Source organism: Seriola dumerili, unplaced genomic scaffold (genome assembly GCF_002260705.1).
Source record: "Seriola dumerili isolate Sdu_G_001 unplaced genomic scaffold, Sdu_1.0 BDQW01000052.1, whole genome shotgun sequence".
Taxonomy (NCBI): domain Eukaryota; kingdom Metazoa; phylum Chordata; class Actinopteri; order Carangiformes; family Carangidae; genus Seriola; species Seriola dumerili.
The window spans coordinates 6,092,225-6,111,804 of record NW_019174307.1 but is presented as its reverse complement, the minus strand read 5'-3'; the positions used below and the strand labels follow the sequence as shown (position 1 = coordinate 6,111,804).

Here is a 19,580-nt window from a genome sequence, read left to right as displayed (position 1 = left end):
ATTATTTGTGTGTGTGTAGTTCAGTGCTCAACTGTTGAATACCTTTGTTCTCATTGTGGTTAATGTGGCCCTGACACAGTTTCCATTTGACCATTTATCTTTTTTACCTTATTTACCTTAACTCCCTTGCTTTAGAGTAAATGTATTCAACAGAGAATAAAATTGATCAATCATGAGAGTAAAAACTATGGACTTTTTATGTAGTAGATGGGAAAACAGTCAGGACCTGAACCTCTAATCACAAATCTGACCTTTTGTTTTTTTTGGGGTTTTTTTGTTCTTTTTTGCTATTAATACCATTATTCCCAACATAACAGCACAATGATACATATAGTGTATAAAACAGTTCATAATTATTATGATGATTATTATTATTCATGCAAATGGCATATTGACAGTTTCATCTGGTTCTGTGATGGGGTCTCACACATTTGCTGCAGAGAGCAAGATAATTTTGAGACCTGCCCACACAGTTTCCGTTGTGGGAGTTGGAGGGTTGACTACAAAAAGTAGAAGGGGGATGCACAGCCCACCAGACTCTTCATCTTTTACCTCTGTACAACGACCATGATGTGCCTAGTCTGGATTATATTTGTCTTTCAGCTGTTCTCCATAAATGGTAAAATTTCCTTTCATTTCCTTTCAAAATTATAACTGGAAGAAGTGACCATAAATAATTTTATAATAATAGCAGTTTTTATTTTTTTGACAAGCCTTTTACAGATTAGGTTACTTTTTCTTTTTTGTTTTTTCATTCTTTTCTCATGCAGAGGATTTTGTATTTTGTCATCTGTGTATTCATTTACCTTCTCTCCTCATGTAAGGGGCCACTGAGAGTGGCATAGTAGGTGGTAAGGTTTCAAAGCCTCATTCCAGACCCTACATGGCATCACTCCAGGTTCAGGGACAACACACCTGTGGTGGGATACTTATTCGGGAGGACTTTGTTCTAACTGTGGCACACTGCAAGAAGTGAGTTCATTTTGTATCAGTTCAAAATCATAGAACTCATTAATTATTCACAGCTCATGTGTTATTTAAATAAAAAATTATTTGTCATTTACAAAGGATTTGTTGATAGTTACCTCTAATAGCGTTTAATCATTTGAAAAAAGATTAATGTTGAATCAATAATATATCAAGATATGACATATAGTGTATGTATATGTGTATAAGGCTGAATTGTATTTGCTTTTTCTATGGTAATTTGTATTTCAAGCATAGTTATACTAGACTTTTTCATCAATGTTTTTAAAGTATAACTAAATATTTTTATATTATTTATTCCTTGGTTTGTCAGTCCTCAACCGATGACAGTGGTGTTAGGGGCACATAATGTAACAAGCAAGACAGAAAAAAGTCAGCAACGGATCCAAGTGGCTGATTACCATCCACATCCAAAATTCGCTGGATATGATTATGACATTATGCTACTTAAGGTAAAGTAAAAATGTGTAAAAGTCAATGTCAAACCTGAGCTTAAAACTAAAATCAATATTTTGTACAATGTAGTTGATGCTATCATTTCAGTTTCATTTCATTGTGTGGAGCTGAAGATGCAATGTGTGATCTCACACATTTGCACTGAAGCAGGTGAAGATGTGGGGGATGAATTGTTGTACTTAAAAACTAAATTTAAGATGGCATAAGACACACACTCTTTCATGTCTGACAGATGGGTAAACTGATTCATGAAATACACTGGAAAATAACAAATGAGGTAAATATAATTGCTTTGATATCCAGTTCTACTCTGTTCTCTTTCACAGTTAAAAAACAATGCCACACTGAACAAGTATGTGAAGGCCATCGGATTACCTAAGAAAAATGGGAAAATCCCCGCCAATGTTAACTGTGTCGTTGCTGGCTGGGGCAAAACAGGAGCCCAGAAGCCTGCCTCAAACGTGCTGAAGGAAGCCACTGAGAAGATTCAATTCAGCCATGAGTGCAAAAATATATGGCAAAAATACTTCAACACTGAACACATGATATGCACCAAGTTCAACAAAAAGAAGGGAGGAATTTGCCAGGTAATAAAACAGTATTTGAAGCAGACCAGCAAATGAGCAACCAACCATTACATACAACAAAATACACCAATAATGCTGCTCACAATATAAGATTTCACATACTCTCTTCTTTTATTCATGAAAAACAAATGTAATCTTTCCACAGACAAATAAATCAAGTTTTTCTGTTGCCTTTTTCTTAGGGTGATTCCGGCGGACCACTTATTTGCAACAGCAAGCCTCAGGGTCTAACAGCTTTTACTCTGCAAGATGATTGTAATAATCCCAAGTATCCCCATGTCTTCACTAAATTACATTTCTTTCTTCCCTGGATTAAGAAAATCATGCAAGCATAGTGGAATGTTACATGAGCCAATAAGCTTCATTTCTTACAATTTCTTACAAAATTCTTGTGCAAGTTTTGTCAACTATATCAATGTTTGCTTAAAACTCATTTAAAAATTCTATCTTTTACGGCATAGGTTTGAGTCTTCATAGAATACCGGTGGACAGAGGGGGGACAGGTAGTGAGTGTGATGGTTGTGGTGTGAAAGCCCATGCACATTAAGACCAAACCCCAGACCACGGCTGTAGCTTGTGGCTCGTCAGTCATAGTGCAAACTTTTGAAGTTGAACCGTTTTCTGTCTGTGAAACCCGTCATCTGCAAAGAGAAAGTGAAAGAAATGTGCTGTTTTACAGGAATAGCTTCCCTTAGAATCACACTTTAGTCCTCATCAGTCACAAGTGAATTCTGACTTTTGTTTGTAAATTAGATAATTGTGACATTTTGGTTTGTTGATCTTATTTTCATAACAGAAATAAAGCCTGGAAATGTGGTACTCACCTGACTTGGATCTCTTGTGAAATATCTCTTCTCTATTACCTGTTAAGAGATTGTTTAAGATGTGAGTCTAACTTGATACAAAACTAACATAAGCACATTGTTTGAAAAAAGATTCCCACTTGATTGTACAAATTAGGTACAATCGTACACAGCAGTCCAGGAAATTAACAAGAACCCTTAAATGGTTATTAAGATGTCACTATGCTAAACTTTAAAACTAGGCCCACATAGTTGTTAAGTTTGGAATGTTGTACATTGCAATATTCACATTGACATTCAATTCACCAACAAAAAATATTGTTCATACACTTCCCTAAATATAACACTATAATTTGAACAAGCAATTAACATCAAATTATTGTGAATTAAATAATTACTGCAACTGTCAGTTGCTATTCATAGATCAAGTGAAGCCAAATTACTTTCATCTACATGGTAAAAATCTGATGGTTTATGCTCCCCTCACTAAATCCAAACTAGTACATAAAGTATTTATTGTAAAGACAATCTCTACAGAAACAGAAAATAACTGCACGTCACATTACTTTGGGCTTCTCACCTTGTCAAAGAATCTGCTAAGCTTCACTGCATTTGATGTACCTGCAGCAAGGTATCTCGGGTTAGTGCAGTCCTGAGAAAACAAAACAGCACATCAACCACAAACCGCAAAGTCTTTTCTTTCTCAGGTGAAACCTTACAGCTTTATGTGTAGAATGTGTAAATGATCACAGCTTCTCTCAAATTGTTCTGAAGGCATGTTTTTGTTTGCAGAAACATTTCTCAACATTTGTGACGAAAATGTGGCATACATTGCTGTCTCCGATGGTGTCTTCTTTAAAAATACCACTAGGTGTCACCAGTGTAAGGGATTTTCAAATTATACAAGGGGCTACAGTGTTACTATAGGTGTCTTTGATTTTCTATTTTTGTGACCAATTATAACACAGAGATTTGATTCACTGTCAGGTGACAAACCCAAGAAGAAACTTTTTTTGCTGCACAGATGAGCTGCCACATTGTGTCACAAGCACATTTACACAAAAATAACCACCATTCACATAACTTCATCTGTCTTCTATCCTTGACGCTTGTATGAATAGGAAAACTTTAAAAAGTACAGCAGATAAGGCTTCTTCCAGCGTATTTATAAGGCAAATTGATATACTGTTTTTAAGACAATGCCATGTTGGGTCTTGAGAATTTCAGAGAAGTAATTGCTGAGTCAATAAAAACTATTTGATTATGCATCTGACACTGCAATCATTCAAACACTGACTTCACCGGTTGACCAGCAGGATGTCCACTGTGGGGAGAAGGAAAAAGAGCTTTGTGCTCTCTTTTGTGAACCAGATGCCAAATACCACTCAAGCATTGCAACTATATTTCTAATGGTCTTGTTACAGTTGAACAATGTTTTGTGGAACATTTCTGTAACAGAGACCATTGAATGCCAGAAATCTGTTTTAACACACAGATGAAGCCAGCATTACTACAGATTCCAAGATTGAAAGGGCCTTAGGTGAGAGTTTGAAGGAATGAAAAATTTAACCTACAAGATTGATCTCCTCTGCATTGAAGTCTTCAGACAGGAAGGCTGTTCGGGTGAGGACTTCATTGCGTTTGTTCTCTGGGATCTGGTCGAACTTGGTACCAATTAGCAGCAAAGGCACTGGGTTCTCAGCAAACTGCTCTCTATCATAGTCACTGCAGGGAGAAAAAAACATGACTGAACTCCCCATTAACCAACATTTTGAGTCATTTATCAGCAAATTCATTTCCCTGAACTGTGTTAGTGTGTATAATTTTTCCATCCTTAGAAACAATACCAAAAACCAACATCTACTTACCCGTTTGAGACAATGACTCCTGTTGGAGAGGAATCCTTGTTCAAAGCTTCTAGTGACCAGCGGTAAAGATTCTGAGAGGATTTCTTGTTTGTCAAATCATGTACCAATATAATTCCTAAAATAATCCAGAAAATGACAGAACATACCTGAATAACATGCCTTATGATTTCACATTTGTTTAAATAATGATATGAAATTACTATTTACCATTAACTGAGTTGTAGAAGACCGCTCTGGTGCTTTTGATACTGCTGGCACTGCCCACAGATCCTCCTACATCCCAGAGTTCAATGTAGTAGGTTTTCTCCTCTGGGGTTCCCTCCTTATAGTCTTGAACCTGTAGTTGAATGATTATTTTGATCCCTCAGTCATTTTAACCTCTAAAAGATCTGCAACATGTAAGTGCTCTACTCATTTTTATCTAATATAAATGTGTTGAATCATATGACATTAAGTATATATTGTCAAGTCAGTGTAATAAGTGTCTGATATTACTATATTTATTACTTAAACTAAGTATGGCTCCAACATTTTCAAACTTTAGAAATTGTTATTTAAAAGATTGTTGTATAAAGCATATTTAGTTTATCTGAAGCTAATTTAGCAGCCAGCACCATCAATTTAGTTTTTATCTCAATTAAATTTTGTAAATTAGGAGGTGTGCAGCCTGCTTACCCGTACATCCACAGAGCAACCAACAGTCCATGATGGATTACCTAAAACCTGATTTTGACATAAAAGATGGACCAAGGAAGATTTGCCCACCCCTGGAAAAAAACAAGAAATATGGGTAGACGATTGACAATTCTTGTATATATGTAATTGTATATATATATATATATATCTAAACTGAAAACACTATGTAACCCTTACAGCTTTATGCAATTCAAAGTCTTGATCAACTCCAATCTGGCTTAATTGATTGGACTCCAGGTTTGATATCTCTTGACCACACTTAGCTTTTGTCAATGTCATTTGCTGAGGAGTCACATACTTTTTCCAAACTACACTGTGAATATTTGAATGATAAGGACAAGAACAATTAGTTAATAGTTAAAATAACACTCATTATTGATTTTTGTTCATTATTGTAACTTAGATGAAGACCTGACCATATTTGAAGATAAATTTATACATAAATGAAGACAATTCCAAAAGGTTCCTTACTTTCTCTTGCCACTGTATAAGATGATAATAAGCCTTCATTGAAAAAAACATGCCAGTGTAACTTATGCTTGGTTTCCATCAAAACACATATATTGCAGAACATCCGTAAATATCTTAAATGAGCTGTTCAGTGTCAGTCTTTAATTCGGCTGACATGTTTCTAGAAAATTTCAACTTTAGGTGTTCATTCGTCTTATACTAAGGCGTCCTCTTAAGGGAAGAAGCACAACTTAAGTCAGCAGTGACCGGTGTTAACAAACTATAACAGGTGCAATGATTGCACCTATAACTTATCAGTAGACATGACAGTTATGTTGCGTAAGGTATGCAGGTTTACAAGAGTCACTGAAACAGACTACTGATAACAGTTTAGGTTCCTCAATTAAAGATTAAAGGGGTTGAAACCCGGGCAAAATTCATCCATACCAAAGAAATGTTTTAATAAAATTAGCAAATATCTTTATATAAAGAGTATGAATTACGAAAATATCACTTAACTTACCGGAGTCCCCTAAAACTAATACTTTTACTCTGTCAAGAGAAGCCATTTTTGGTGACAGCAGCGTCCCGGAAGAAAACAATGTAAACCCCGCCTTCAATGTCTAATCTGATTGGTTCCAAAAAAATTATTCGGTCTGACAAAAAGCAAAGCCATTGGTTTAAATGTATATCAGTCAACATTATTTTGTTTCAGTTGGCTATTGAGTAAAAATCTACAGCTCAACCAATTGGAATGCAAGAAAACCTTTCTCTGCGGTTTTGCTTTTCCTTCCGGGACTTTCTCCTAAAAAGCAGAAAGCATGCTAGTTATCATAGCAACTTAAAGATTGAGATGTGCAAATGTGTGCGTTTTAGCTGAATTTGTTGAGACCCAGTCAGCGTGTACTCTGAAATGACTTAAGGAAAAGGCGGCTGTACACTAGCTTATAGGGGGAATTTAAAGAATCCGGTAAGATACGCGTTAAATGGCTGACGGTTTTTTGCAAACTAACTCAATGTTGGCTGCAAGTTTAGTCAGCGTCAGGTAACATCGACAGGCTGAAGTAAGGATAATGTTAGACAGTGGCTTACTGCTAACTCAACTAACGTTAAACCGTTACTACAGTGTCCGCAACTGTAATTACAGCCAGCTTGCCGCTAGTCACTGTTTGTCTTTGTCTGAGTTAGCTAACGTTAAGCTACCGTTTAGTTACGTTAAATTGCCAGTATCTAGCAGTCAGTTTAGCTGTCAGTGTAATCTGCTGGTATTGGCCACCACTCCGTATATGTTAGCACAAAGCAGCTGGACATTAATTTAAAAGTTGTCCGCCACTTTAGAGGTAGTATTGCATTTAAGCAAACTAATGATAAAGAGGAAGGAACGTCATTCGAAAAAAATGATCTTCTCTTCTTTCAGATTTGCCTCAGTGTGTTAATGCTGCTCAAAATATGTTTAATTTCCATTGTCCCTCCCAAGCTTTTAGTGAATAAGGTTATTTACCTATTGATTTATGCTTACCAAAGTCTTAGGCAATCATCCTCAGCATTGTTATCCTAACGTGCCAGCCTGTTTAAGAGTTTTCATTTCTCTCCTCAGCAGAAGATGATAGAACCAGAGCTACTGACCGAGGTCCCTGCAGCACTGAAGCGGCTAGCCAAGCAGGTTGTAAGGGGTTTCTATGGAGTGGAGCATGCCTTGGCCCTGGATGTGCTGATCCGTAATCCATGTGTACGTGAGGAGGACATGCTGGAGCTGCTCAAGTTTGACCGTAAACAGCTGCGCTCAGTACTCAACACCTTGAAGGCAGACAAGTTTGTCAAGTGCCGCATGAGGGTGGAGACAGCCCCTGATGGCAAGACAACACGACACAACTACTACTTCATCAACTACAGGTTTTATAGTTCATTTCTCATTTTTGCATTTAGTAATGAGCACAGTGCCCTAAATACTTCCTGCTCACAGGTGGTTTTATTGTAGCTGAAGCCCAGGGAATAAGAAGAGGGTAACACCAGGTATCCACCTTCCAGGCATTTGCATAGTCAATCTGCACATCATGTTAGCAATGTTTCGATTACCTAAACCCACAACACATTAGAAGGCTTAGTGTAGTAAATCTGGGTGGCATTGAATCTCCCCTATGAGGAAAATTAATAGCTATACTCATCTGCCAAGAAATGTACAAGCTCTTTACGTACTAAAAAAAAACAACAGCTATTTTATTACATTTAAGTTTCTCAACCAATGCACCCCAAATTCATAAGTAATAGATGAAATGCACTCTTGATTAAGAAAAGTGTTTGATTTTAAATATCATAGTCCTTCATTAATGTTGTTTTTCTCATCATTATCAAACACAGACACATCAAAGACAGTTTATCCTCCCATGTCCATATGCTGCCGTCAGCAACGCTTTTGTCACTCTAATTTTATAGGGTACTGGTCAATGTGGTCAAGTATAAATTGGATCACATGCGACGACGCATTGAGACAGATGAGCGAGACTCGACCAACCGTGCTTCCTTCCGGTGCCCTTGCTGCTTCTCCACCTTCACTGACCTAGAAGCCAACCAGCTGTTTGACCCTATGACAGGTAAACTTTAAGAAAAGTACAAACTATTTACAGTTCTATAGCACATCCACAGTGATGATTGTCAGAATGCTTGAATGTGAGAAAGTATTCTGGCAGTTTTGAGGATATTTTGGTTTACTATTTACAGTATGGTATTATGATTAGATGTGCGTTTTGCCTTTTGTAAGGTGTAACCATAGATTGTAAATAAAGATGGACATAGTCTCCGTGACGTCACCCATAGGTTCCTGAAGAGCGGTTTGGAAGCTCAGAGTGGGTTGTTCCGTCGTCACCGTCTTGCCATTACCGGATTCCGCCGAATGCCCGGCTAATACAAAAATGGGCGAAGAGGAGGGGCATTTGTTGAGCCAGTATTTCGGTGCATGCCGGCTTGTGGCAGGCATACGCTCACCCGGCTGTCACTCAAAGTGGTACGCCTTCAATTCTCCATAACTTTAAGTCTTAATAAAATGTAAAGAGGTGAGTTATATAAAAATTCAGCCTCTGCACAGTTGTTATGAAGGAGGAAATTAACTAAAGAGACCAAAACTGTTTTTTGTACCAGGCTGTAAACATGTTTCTTAATTTTTTTTTAATTTCTGCTGTAAAGTTAGGAATTTTAATATGGGAGTCTACGGGAATTGACTTGCTTTTGGAGCCATTTGAAGAATTGCAGTTTTTGGTACTTCTGGCTTAATTTTTACGCCTTGTAGGTTGCTGCTTGGGTGTCACACTGGTGTCAAATTTGTGTTGAAATGCAGTGTGCAAAGAATTTTCTGTTTTGGCGGTTTTTTTTTGTTTCAAGATGCTCTATATAACAAGGCCCCTAAATTAAGTATGACCAGTTGTGCGGTTGTCTGTTGTAGGATGTAAAATCCTGAGTCTAATTGCCAGTGAGTTGGAGATGAGTCAGTAGCCACTTAAAAGTGGTCCCAATACCTGTTAATTATTACAACATATGATACCTGGGTGTAGTAAAATTCAAAGTAGAAGGTGCTCAAAATACCTTCTATGTTTATTGTGATGAAGCCTTATGCAGGTTGTGGCTTCTTACAACCAGCCACAATAAACTCTTCCTCCATGGAAACTGTATGTAAAACTGAAGTCTCATTAAATTTGAAACAAGAAGTAGGAGGGAGTCCATTATTTGCCTCAAACTTTTTCAGAAAAATAAATAAAATTTATTTTTAAAAAAGGAAAAAGTGAGAAAACATAAAAAAAAAATGAAAACGAGAACACAGATAAATGGCTTTCCAAAAACTGAAAATCTTAATGAACAGTGTTTAGAGTTACTTTCTATCACAGCAAAAGGCTTGAAGTAACTTGTGTCTACTCATACCATACAAACTTTCTGTAGACTTGATTGCCCTTCACAAACACTGCTGAGTTTTTAAGCAAGTTATTTTATAGGTTATTAAAAGTGTTTATTCTATATGAGTAATTTTGGTAATGTGCAGCAATTCAGATCTGCAATGCATATATAGAAACAGATGTATGTCCTCTACATTAAGGCGCCGGTCTTTCCCAAGGCAGAAATGTTACTAGGATCTCTTTCTGTGCCCTGAGATTGTTTTACAATAACATAAAAAATATAAACTGTTAGCAGTCCATGCCCTTTATGGTGTACGGGGCAGTACACCTCTAGATGGCAGTCAGTGCTCAGTTTAACTTCTGTGAAAATATGCGCTCAAATAGATTCATTAATAACAGGTTCATTCAATGCATCAAGTTCATAATAGAAATTAAATTGCAGCGCTTATTAAAAAAAGATGGTTGTGCCTCCAGCCCTTCATTAAAATGTAATAATTTCAAAAACAGTCGACCTACATACTTTTTGTGGTTTCTCCGGTTGATTTTATATGAACAAATTTTCTAAAGTTGCCTTGTCTCTTACTTGCATTTTCTTTTATTTCAGCTTTAAACAAAAGTCTAAATTATTTGTGTGTCTACATTGTTTAGTTTTGTCTTAATCTGTGATTGTGTGATGGCCATTACTTGGTGATGCCAATGTAATCACAGTTCTCCAGCCTGCTTTATGAACGTTGTTTGTAGAAATGAAAAACATCTCTGTTTGCCATTAGCTGAGAAAAGATGCAAATTGAAACCCTAATTGGGGCTAATGATGTGTAAGTGGTCCAGTGTAAACTAGCAGGCATACATGTTCTGCAAATTAACATTCTGTCATGTCAAAGTTGAGTTTAGTTTAGTGTTGGGTGTAAGTTATAAGTATAGTGTAAGGAAAATTCACTTGAAATGTCTGTTAATCCAGCTCCATGACGTGACCTGTGTAGATTAGGATCCCTCATTAGCATTACACATTCATGCACTGTGTGTGTGGTGTTTTCATTTTCTATAATTTACTATGATTTAAAACTAACAAATGAAGATTACTAATTAACCTTCTGGTATAGGTTTTCAACATATGTGCTTACAAAACAATACCTTACCATGAAAACATAAATATATTTATTTTGTTATTTACATTTTAAATCATCAAAGCATAAATACTTTAAATTGTACATATTCTGAAATGCCATACAACAAGTAATAAGAAGTGACATTCTATCTTTAACTCCTTATTATGCATGTTTTAATTAGTCTAGACTGAGTTTGTTTTGAGACGGTCAACAACTCCATAGGCCTGTACTATGAAGCAAGTTAAACGTACCCCGGATAACTTTTAGTTATCTGGCTTGACTGAACCTAACATTGACTGTTCTGAGGTTATCAGCAGGTTATCAACTGGCTCAGTTAACCCTGGGTTTACCTATCCGGTTACAAGCGCATTCATGTGAAAGAGGCAAAGTTGTTAATTATAAGCAACATCGCCCAAACCATGAATGAAGTGCTTAATATGATATGATTTTGTCCCTGTCAGGATCCTGTAGGAATGATGACTCCATTTTTCCAATGATTTGATTGGTCAGTAGTTTGGCTGTTGACAGGTTTGGATCTGATCCTCTGAGTTAACATGCGCTGGAGCAGGTTAGGAGTTCAGCGTAAGTTACCATGGTGATTTACCCTGGTAACAAGTGAACCACCGTTGTAGGACTGAAAACCCAGAGTTAAACCTGAAGTTACCTCGATAGCCTCAAATCCTGCTTTGTAGTACAGGCCTGGCATTAGAACAGTAATTTAATTTGATGTGAGTGGGCATTGTTGGCAGACTCTTTCCTCTACCTGATGCTAAAATTTCTCAATGTAAGTTTGATACATCTAACCACATTTTACACGTTTCTCCTGAATAATGTCTATGATTTGAAAATGTACTCTTAAATAATAATTTGGTAATGCAGTTCTGCCACTACCTTGAACGAAGAAATTGTTTGTAATTGAATGGAGCAGTTTATAAGAGATATGTGGTTTCCTAAATGGCTTTCACACTACAGTACAAGAAAAAATGTTTACTCTCCATTGGGTAAATTAGGCTTCCTTATCACAGCAGAAATGAACAAACAGCCTTTGGTCCTCTTTCAGCCTGCCAAGAAATATTTTAATCAAGCTGCATGGTTCCGTTTGTGCCTTAGTTAAAAATAATAATGATACGTAAAAATATGATGGCATTGGATTGGCCAGAGTGAGATCTGAGACGTGCAATGATGCTGACAGGTTGGCTGACCGTATCAACAGATAAAAAGGTTCATCTGCTATTACCCATCATCTCAACCTACAGTACTGAAACACTCTTTGTTCCTCTCACCCGCCACATCTCTGCGTTTATACACTTTTTTCTCTCTGTCTGTCCTTGTCACACTCCGATTCTCACCCTGTCTCAATATGGGCTGGCAGCTGTCCAAAACCTTGCTTCTAAATGGGCATCACATCGCTCACTTATCACTAGGAGTTATCCATTATGTTGTGTTAGTGCTTGTGTTTGACAGGTGAGTAACAGAAGCAACCAGAAAGTCTTAATCATCTTAGGCAGAGCGTGGGTGAGGATATGCAGAATTTAAAAGGAGGATGAAGCTAAATATAACCATGGCAGAAGGGTAGACTTAGACTCCCACTTGCATTTATAAAATCATTAGTTGATTGACAAAACCAAGGAATGACCACCTCACTTGAGTCACCAGAACTTTCACAATTGCTGCTAAAATCTGCAAGACTACTGTTTAACCAAATAAAACTTTAGTAGGAAGATGCATGTGGTAATCATGTCGTCATAGAAAAGCTCACCCAGATTAATTTTCAAGGCCTGAGAAATACAAGTTGCAAATGGTAACCTACACTCAGACAGCACTAAATGCATTTAGCAAAGTGTGAAGAAAATGTAACCCTCCTAACAGCTTTCCTCTTATTTGAAATAACAGATTTCCTGATTGTGCAAAATTCCTTGTAAAGACTGCTAGCAGACCAAATAATGTATCAGATATTTAAAACAAAGACATAAACATACAACAAATGTTTACTGATACTGATCATTGTATGTGAGAGGCTCTAAGACTATGGCTTATCATTGTATTTATTTTTCTGCAAGTCATACACCCAGGATTTGTAGGTATGGTGGTGCTTTTCATCTCAGTGAAGTACATCACCGAGATATGTTGTATGTAGTTTGCTAACAATGCATGAAAATGTGCATTTGAGTGGAATGATAATGCTCCAGAAGAATCTTGTGCTTGTGATGATGATGATTGTGTATGTTTGAAACGAGAGAGAGCCCGTCTTCTAAACTGTTCATTCATAAACTGCATTCATTCTTGAGTCTGTCAGAATGAGGCACCAGGCTTAGAACGTCTGCCAGTCCTAAGGTTGATCACTAATCAACCTGTACTGTTGCTAGGATACACTGATAGGCTGTGTTACACAAATGTTTAAAAGAAGATCTTAATGTTCATGATTTAAATTTAAATCTCTGTTTTCACTGGGTGACTAACTGTTGGAAATAGTTGGTTTGATTTGGATGGGAATCTGAAAATTGGGGTTGTGCTTTGCTACCATCTTAATGAATACAAATCCCATATTGACTTTAGATTGGAATTCTTGTAATTTATTTACGTAAAGTGTTTTGCAGTTGGGCCTACCACACATTTTTCTAACCATCTGAATTATTTTTTTCTTCATCATCATTTGAAATTGAAATAACTGTTTTCTTATTTCTCAACTCCAGCTCAGCCTGTCGGGCAAAGAAACATGTTTATGGAAACCTTTTTATAATGCACTGAAATCAATATTTGTGGTAACCTATTATACTGCAGCCAGTGTGTTACAGCCTTAATGACTTTTTCAGTCAATGTAATAAGTTGAAGTGTAAGTAAGAAAGAAAAAATCAAACTAGAGCAAGTTTTAAGCTGTAGATGAAAGCTACACATTGCCTACAAATGCTTATATACTGTAAAGTAGAAGAATAGAATGGACTTCCCAGATCATCTGACAACATGCTTAAGTCTTACTGGTTATTTTGGAATAAAAATATAAGAATGTGGGTGTATCTACTTAGTCATGGATGAGTCGTAAAGACTTGTAGTCCAAAATGCTGCATGTAACTACTTCAGGAAATAAAATGCACAATAATTCCACATTGAAGAAATACATTTGAGAGCCGGTATAAGTTTCATGCTGCGAAGAATCCACATTCCCAGCTTCCTGGTACTGTTTTGCACTAATCAGCATCTTGCTGGTGATACATTAACAATCATCCTGCCAATTCCTTTGCACTTGTCTCTTGTTTCGACATATCTCCACTAGTATCAAATGTTGCTGTGAAGGCAGTAAGCTCGCACCCTGACAGAGGCTGACAAAATGAGTACCTGGAGCTCACACAGTGGTGGTCTGATGGACTAGTTGCTTCTGCAGGGCCAGCAACACTCAGTGTGGCCTCACTGGGATGGGAAATGACATTACTGGTCTTCCAGCTCAGTCTGACCCACAAAGGAGAGCTGAACACCCTGCAGATCTGAATTTTCACAATGTGCCACATGAATGTTGTAAGACACGCGTTTCTGTACTCATTCCACCTGACATGTTGTCCACCTGGCTTTTTGTGGAAAAAGAACTGTTTTTTTTAGTTTAGCATAAAATGGTACTTTCTTTTACCAATTCTTCTTTGATCAGTTGGTGCTGTCTAAGGTTTGTCTTAGACTTGTAGGAATATAATTATTAGCATGTTTAAGGTGGAACCCAACTTCATTGTGGTTTAGAGCACCAGTGGAAACATTGGGCCTGTCTCATTACCCAACAGGAGACTAGTTGCTGTATTTATAAATGCAGAAAGTGTCCTAATATGGCACAGGTGTAGTGTTTTATTCTATCATTCTGTGACTGTCTTTCCTCATATCAGCACGGTACTGTGGTACCATGGACTGTTTTCTTTCTCTTTCTGTCTCACACAGACACACACACACACACACTTTGTTTTTTTCTCTCTCTCTCTCTGTCACACACATGGATACAAGGCAGACATGGGGTCTGTGCTAATGCTGGAACAGCTCCCATTACTGAAACTGAAATCAGCCAGAGAAGCAGATGGCCAAACATGCCCTCCTCTTACTCGTAGGAAGCAAGGTGTGCATGTGTGTTTGTGTGCGTCTAGTGCAGACAAGGTCTCAAAGCACTCGCAAATATAATATGATGCTATGTTTATGAAATTATCCTCAAAAGATCATCACAATGGAATAAACTATAACTTCTGGTTACCTTTGAGAAGATGGCCTGCTGTGTCATTCCCACAACAACTAGTCTTGCCCTAGGGTCTGTATATCTCCTTAGTTATTATTAAGTTGTGGTCCACACATACAGTAGCCTAAATAATCACTCATTTAGTTTTGTGACAAAATGAAATCAAAAGTTAACAGAGTACTATTCCAGCATAAACAGTTCTTCAAATTCTTATTGACAAAAGACTTTACTTCAAATATAGTTAGTTTCAACAAAGTTGATCCACATTCTTGTTATAGACTCATAGTGGACCTGCAGGCCACTTTTGAGTGCAAACAGTATGTTTTGTGTCAGAAGTGTTGGGTGGGAGTCGAAATAACATGACCAAGTGGTATTGTTTATATATGTTGAGGGATTTGACGTCTTTACAATTATACAATTTTAACGTGTTCCTGCAATAATTTATGGTTACAAGAAAACGTCTCAGATGGATTATGAATGGAGTGTGGAACTGAGTACACAAACCACCCAAAAAGGCACAGCAGTTAGAATAGTGGTTTATAATGGCACACATTTTTACCTCCATAATGGCCAGCAGTTTCACACTGCATGCAATACTTATCTCAAAATGAATTTGGGCCCATACACAGTGAAGTAGCATTCATGACTGTCAGTTAAGACCTTCAATAAACCAAGCATGCATATTTGACGAGTAACACCGCAGTCCTAGCTACTCATTTATGTAAGTGGTTTTTGAAAAGTTGTCTTATAACCTGGATTTAAAGGCAGTGCCTCCATTGTGCTCAGTATAGCAGTATAGCTAATGGATGGAGGTTGTAGCTAATCAGGCTGGATTAAATGATTCTGGTTAAGATGTTAAGATGCCTTTATTATAATTTCTGTTTGTTGGTTTTTTTCATTCTCATGTTTGTTTTGCCCACTGCCAACCTAGTTAATTTTTACTCATGTTTATAGCCATGAATTATTGTAAATATATTTGTTACACGCAAATTTCCCCCTTGGATACCCAACCTGGTGCAGGACGTAGATGGTATCTGGTGGCTTACCCGAACAACCCTTCTCACTCATTTTAAACAAAGTTCTTTCTTCACCCACAGGTACATTTCGCTGCACCTTCTGCCAGACGGAGGTAGAAGAGGACGAGTCTGTCTGTCCTGATGCCAGGACGCTGGTGGCGCGCTTCAATGAGCAGATTGAACCCATCTATGCGCTGCTACGTGAGACCGAAGATGTCAACTTGTCCCATGACCTGCTTGAACCCGAGCCTGCTGAGATCCCTGCTCTCAAACAGAGGTCAGTTCTGGATAGGTCTCAGAAATGCTCTGATTTATTCCCCTCAGTCAGCATCACATGGATCCTCCTAAGTCACGTGCTGAACCACTTTCACTGATACATGGGAGTTCACCTCTGGTAACAGCAATACTTGCTGCAGTGATACTGGCTCAACTTTAAAACTGCGCCACAATGGAGTTCTATTCTATTCATCCACAGTAGCAGCTTTAACATTACATTCTCACAATTATTCATGTTTAATTTTACTGTTTAAGATCATTGTGTAAAGGATATTTGCTCAATGTTTCCTCTAGCCGTGAACGTGCTGCAGCATCTGGAGCAAACTCTGCAATCGGCCCACACCGTGAGGCCTGGTCTAATAAAGGCTCATCCTACGCTGACCTGTACACCCAGAATGTGGTTATCAGCATGGAGGAGCAGGAGGACCAACAGAAGCAGGCCAATGAGGGCAAGGCACCTAAGGAGAGACCTGTCTGGTTGACCCAGAGCACTGTGCAGGGTGCTTACAGCGAGCCTGACATCCTCAAGAACCGTAAGTTCTCCTTGCACTACTTTGCCACTATGTGTAGAATTTTTGTACTTTTCACATTATTCTGATGGAATACATTTTGTATCATATGCCGTCATTTTGTGAGTTGGAGAAAATCAGCTTCCAGAATTCATTTTGACTCTATATATAGATTGACTCTATATATATATATAATATACACATCTCACAAAAATTAAAATGTCCTTCATTCATAAATAATGATTTGTCCTTAAAGAAACTCTGGATTAATGCTGAACTCAAAGCATTACACCCACTTTGGTGTAATTATGTAATTTGATGCAAATTCTCTGCCACAATCTCAAGATTTCCTACTCCGTACATTAGAAGACATTAAATTCAACATTAAATTCCCTCCCACTCTTGGCTGCTGTTTTCACTGTCATTAAACGTAAATGTTATTGCCTGTCCATGGCATGGCTTGCTGAACATGCAGGGTTTTTCAGAAAATAGTGAGATGATGGTAGGGATGGACCGTGACAAGTCCAATCCAGGCCCACACCTGTGGCTGTTCTTCTCTGACCTTTAATTTCAATCTCTGCTCTCTTTGTAGTTGAAAATGGCTATTACAGGTCAACCCAGGTTATCTCCTACTGTCAGAGTGGTCTTTCACCAAGCTATCTTATGCTGACATTGTTTCTGCACCCAAGGGCATGCAGCAATCAGGCCTGGCCAGACTCCCATTGAACCATAATTGCTTAATTGAAATAATCAGACTTGATTAGTGCACGGCTGAGCAAGGATTGCTCATTAATAATTCTTGTGGAAATTGCATGAATTATGCCTTCCAAATGGCTTGTGTTAGAGGTGTGTCTCTGTGCATCTGTCTGTAATGGTGCTGTTGCCCTTTGAAGCCTGGAACAGACATGACATCCGAGGGTGAAGTGTGTTAAATACAACTACTTACAATAAGTAGGGATGTCCCAGTCACGATTTTTGTCCCCGATTTCAGTCTGAGTCCTTCAGCACTGTGAATCTGCTCACATGGAGTCTGATCTAATACTTCTATTTACCAAAATATTGATTAAATGTTTCTCTCGCACTGAAATAACAGCTGTAGACTACTAAATTTGGCACACCTAATTTTTCACAAGCTGAAATTTTTATTAAACTGCTAATCTTAAATTATGGATATTGATTGATTAAATTATTCGGAGGATGTGACTCCTGAAATGACATGACACAATCAGCTAGAGGGATGTATCCCTCTGTTAGAGTTGTTGGAACTACTGAAACATGCAGAGAGGAAGTTCTGCCCTCTCAAACGATCTTTGGCTGAGTACAGGCCAGCTACAGAGTGATGGTTGATGAAGTTGTCAGACCACATCAAAATGTTCCAAATATTCAAAAGCAGAAGAAGCAGAGGAAGTTATGAGATTAAGACTGAAGTGAATATGTTTGTACTAATTGTTGTTTCCTCAGGTGGAGACATTTTACCCGAGGTCCAGGATGGAGCAGCTGGTCAAGGAGTTGGTCAGGCTGATGAAAATGAGGAGGTGATGCGCGCTCTGCTCATCCATGAGAAGAGGGGTGCGGCAGGAGCAGGCGGAGGCGGAGCAAGTGCTGCTGCCAGGGGACTCGCCTCGGCCACAGCTAATGCCAGCGACTCAGAGAGCGACACTAGCGAATCGGATGACGACTTTCCCTTAGGTCCTCCCCCTGCCGCAGCTGCTCAGCATCGGGCTGACGAGGAAGAGGAAGAGGACGATGATGAGTTTGAGGAGGTGGGGGATGAGCCAGTGGTGATGGTGGGAGGTCGGCCATTCTCATACCGAGAGGTGAGCCAGAGGCCAGAGCTGGTGGAGCAGATGTCTGCGCAGGAAAAAGAGGCCTACATTGAAATGGGACAAAACCTCTTCCAGGACATGTACTTCTGAATACACACATACATTTACACCTATACACTATTTCCTGAATATATACTTCTGCTGTTTCACACTGTCAGTGGTGTTATCAGAGGAAGTGTTTAAGGATACAACGTATCGAGAGGAAACAAGATGCTGCTCAACAAGTATTGACAGTCAGCTTCATGCCCCTGCATTGTAAGGACAAAGAACATGCTTTGACAGTGTTGCCTAAGTGATCACACTTGAAGTATTCTGTCTGAAGTATTTTTGAAACCAAAAGGGAGCTGGTTAGCTGCAGTTGGTGCACAAAGTGTTAATTAGTTTTTTGTTGGTCTGTTTTTTTTTTTTTTTTTAAACAATTTCAGCTGTAAGTTTAACAGGATGTCTATGGCAGTCACATTTCTTGCAGTGTTTTTCGGTTTGGTTGTCCATCTGGAAGCGACTCAAGCATATTTTTTATGCTTTACGTTTTCCATTTTCACGTGTATCGGGCTGCGAGAACTGCCGAAAGAAGTCTGAGTGCAAAGCAGACTGGATTTAAAAGCTGGTCTCAGGCAAATGTTGAATATAAGAGACAAAAGATATGGGTAAATTGTTGTGGTTAACAGTGAAACAGTTATTATTTAGAGCAATCTGTAATGAAAAACACTGCAGTACAGGGATATGGATCAAATTGAAATGAATGTGTTAACATAGAGTGAAGTCAGATTATAATTGGAGGAAGAATTAAAACCTTGTGGGCAGACATTTAGACTCAGAATATAAGTGTGAGAATATCTCTTCTCAGACAGTGAACTGATTCTAGTGAGAGTGCAACATTATGTCCCAACACGGTTTACTGGTGAACCTCATACTCCA

General features: G+C 38.2%; 3 protein-coding genes across 4 annotated transcripts; 2 read left to right on the top strand and 1 right to left on the bottom strand.

Moving 5' to 3' along the window:
- The first annotated feature begins 537 nt into the window (after positions 1 to 537).
- On the top strand, positions 538 to 2,858 carry LOC111218882 (granzyme B-like). The gene is made up of 5 exons (XM_022741365.1): positions 538 to 619; positions 825 to 972; positions 1,301 to 1,439; positions 1,770 to 2,030; positions 2,213 to 2,858. The coding sequence occupies exons 1-5, from the start codon at positions 568 to 570 to the stop codon at positions 2,363 to 2,365; spliced, it is 753 nt and encodes a 250-aa protein (XP_022597086.1). The 5' UTR covers positions 538 to 567; the 3' UTR covers positions 2,366 to 2,858.
- Positions 2,580 to 6,442, bottom strand: rabl3 (RAB, member of RAS oncogene family like 3). Its single transcript, XM_022741367.1, has 8 exons — positions 6,371 to 6,442; positions 5,377 to 5,468; positions 4,909 to 5,038; positions 4,702 to 4,816; positions 4,408 to 4,558; positions 3,414 to 3,485; positions 2,855 to 2,893; positions 2,580 to 2,671 (listed from the first exon to the last, which is right to left on the bottom strand). The coding sequence occupies exons 1-8, from the start codon at positions 6,414 to 6,416 to the stop codon at positions 2,615 to 2,617; spliced, it is 702 nt and encodes a 233-aa protein (XP_022597088.1). The 5' UTR covers positions 6,417 to 6,442; the 3' UTR covers positions 2,580 to 2,614.
- Positions 6,443 to 6,651: 209 nt separating this feature from the next.
- Positions 6,652 to 19,069, top strand: gtf2e1 (general transcription factor IIE subunit 1). Of its 2 annotated transcripts, none has more exons than XM_022740732.1 (6): positions 6,652 to 6,817; positions 7,448 to 7,740; positions 8,281 to 8,438; positions 16,133 to 16,328; positions 16,622 to 16,860; positions 18,298 to 19,069. In XM_022740732.1, the coding sequence occupies exons 2-6, from the start codon at positions 7,451 to 7,453 to the stop codon at positions 18,750 to 18,752; spliced, it is 1,338 nt and encodes a 445-aa protein (XP_022596453.1). In that variant the 5' UTR covers positions 6,652 to 6,817; positions 7,448 to 7,450; the 3' UTR covers positions 18,753 to 19,069. The 2 variants fall into 2 exon arrangements, with proteins under 2 accessions (XP_022596453.1, XP_022596452.1); XM_022740731.1 differs by having other exon boundaries at positions 7,445 to 7,740.
- The last annotated feature ends 511 nt before the right edge of the window (positions 19,070 to 19,580 follow it).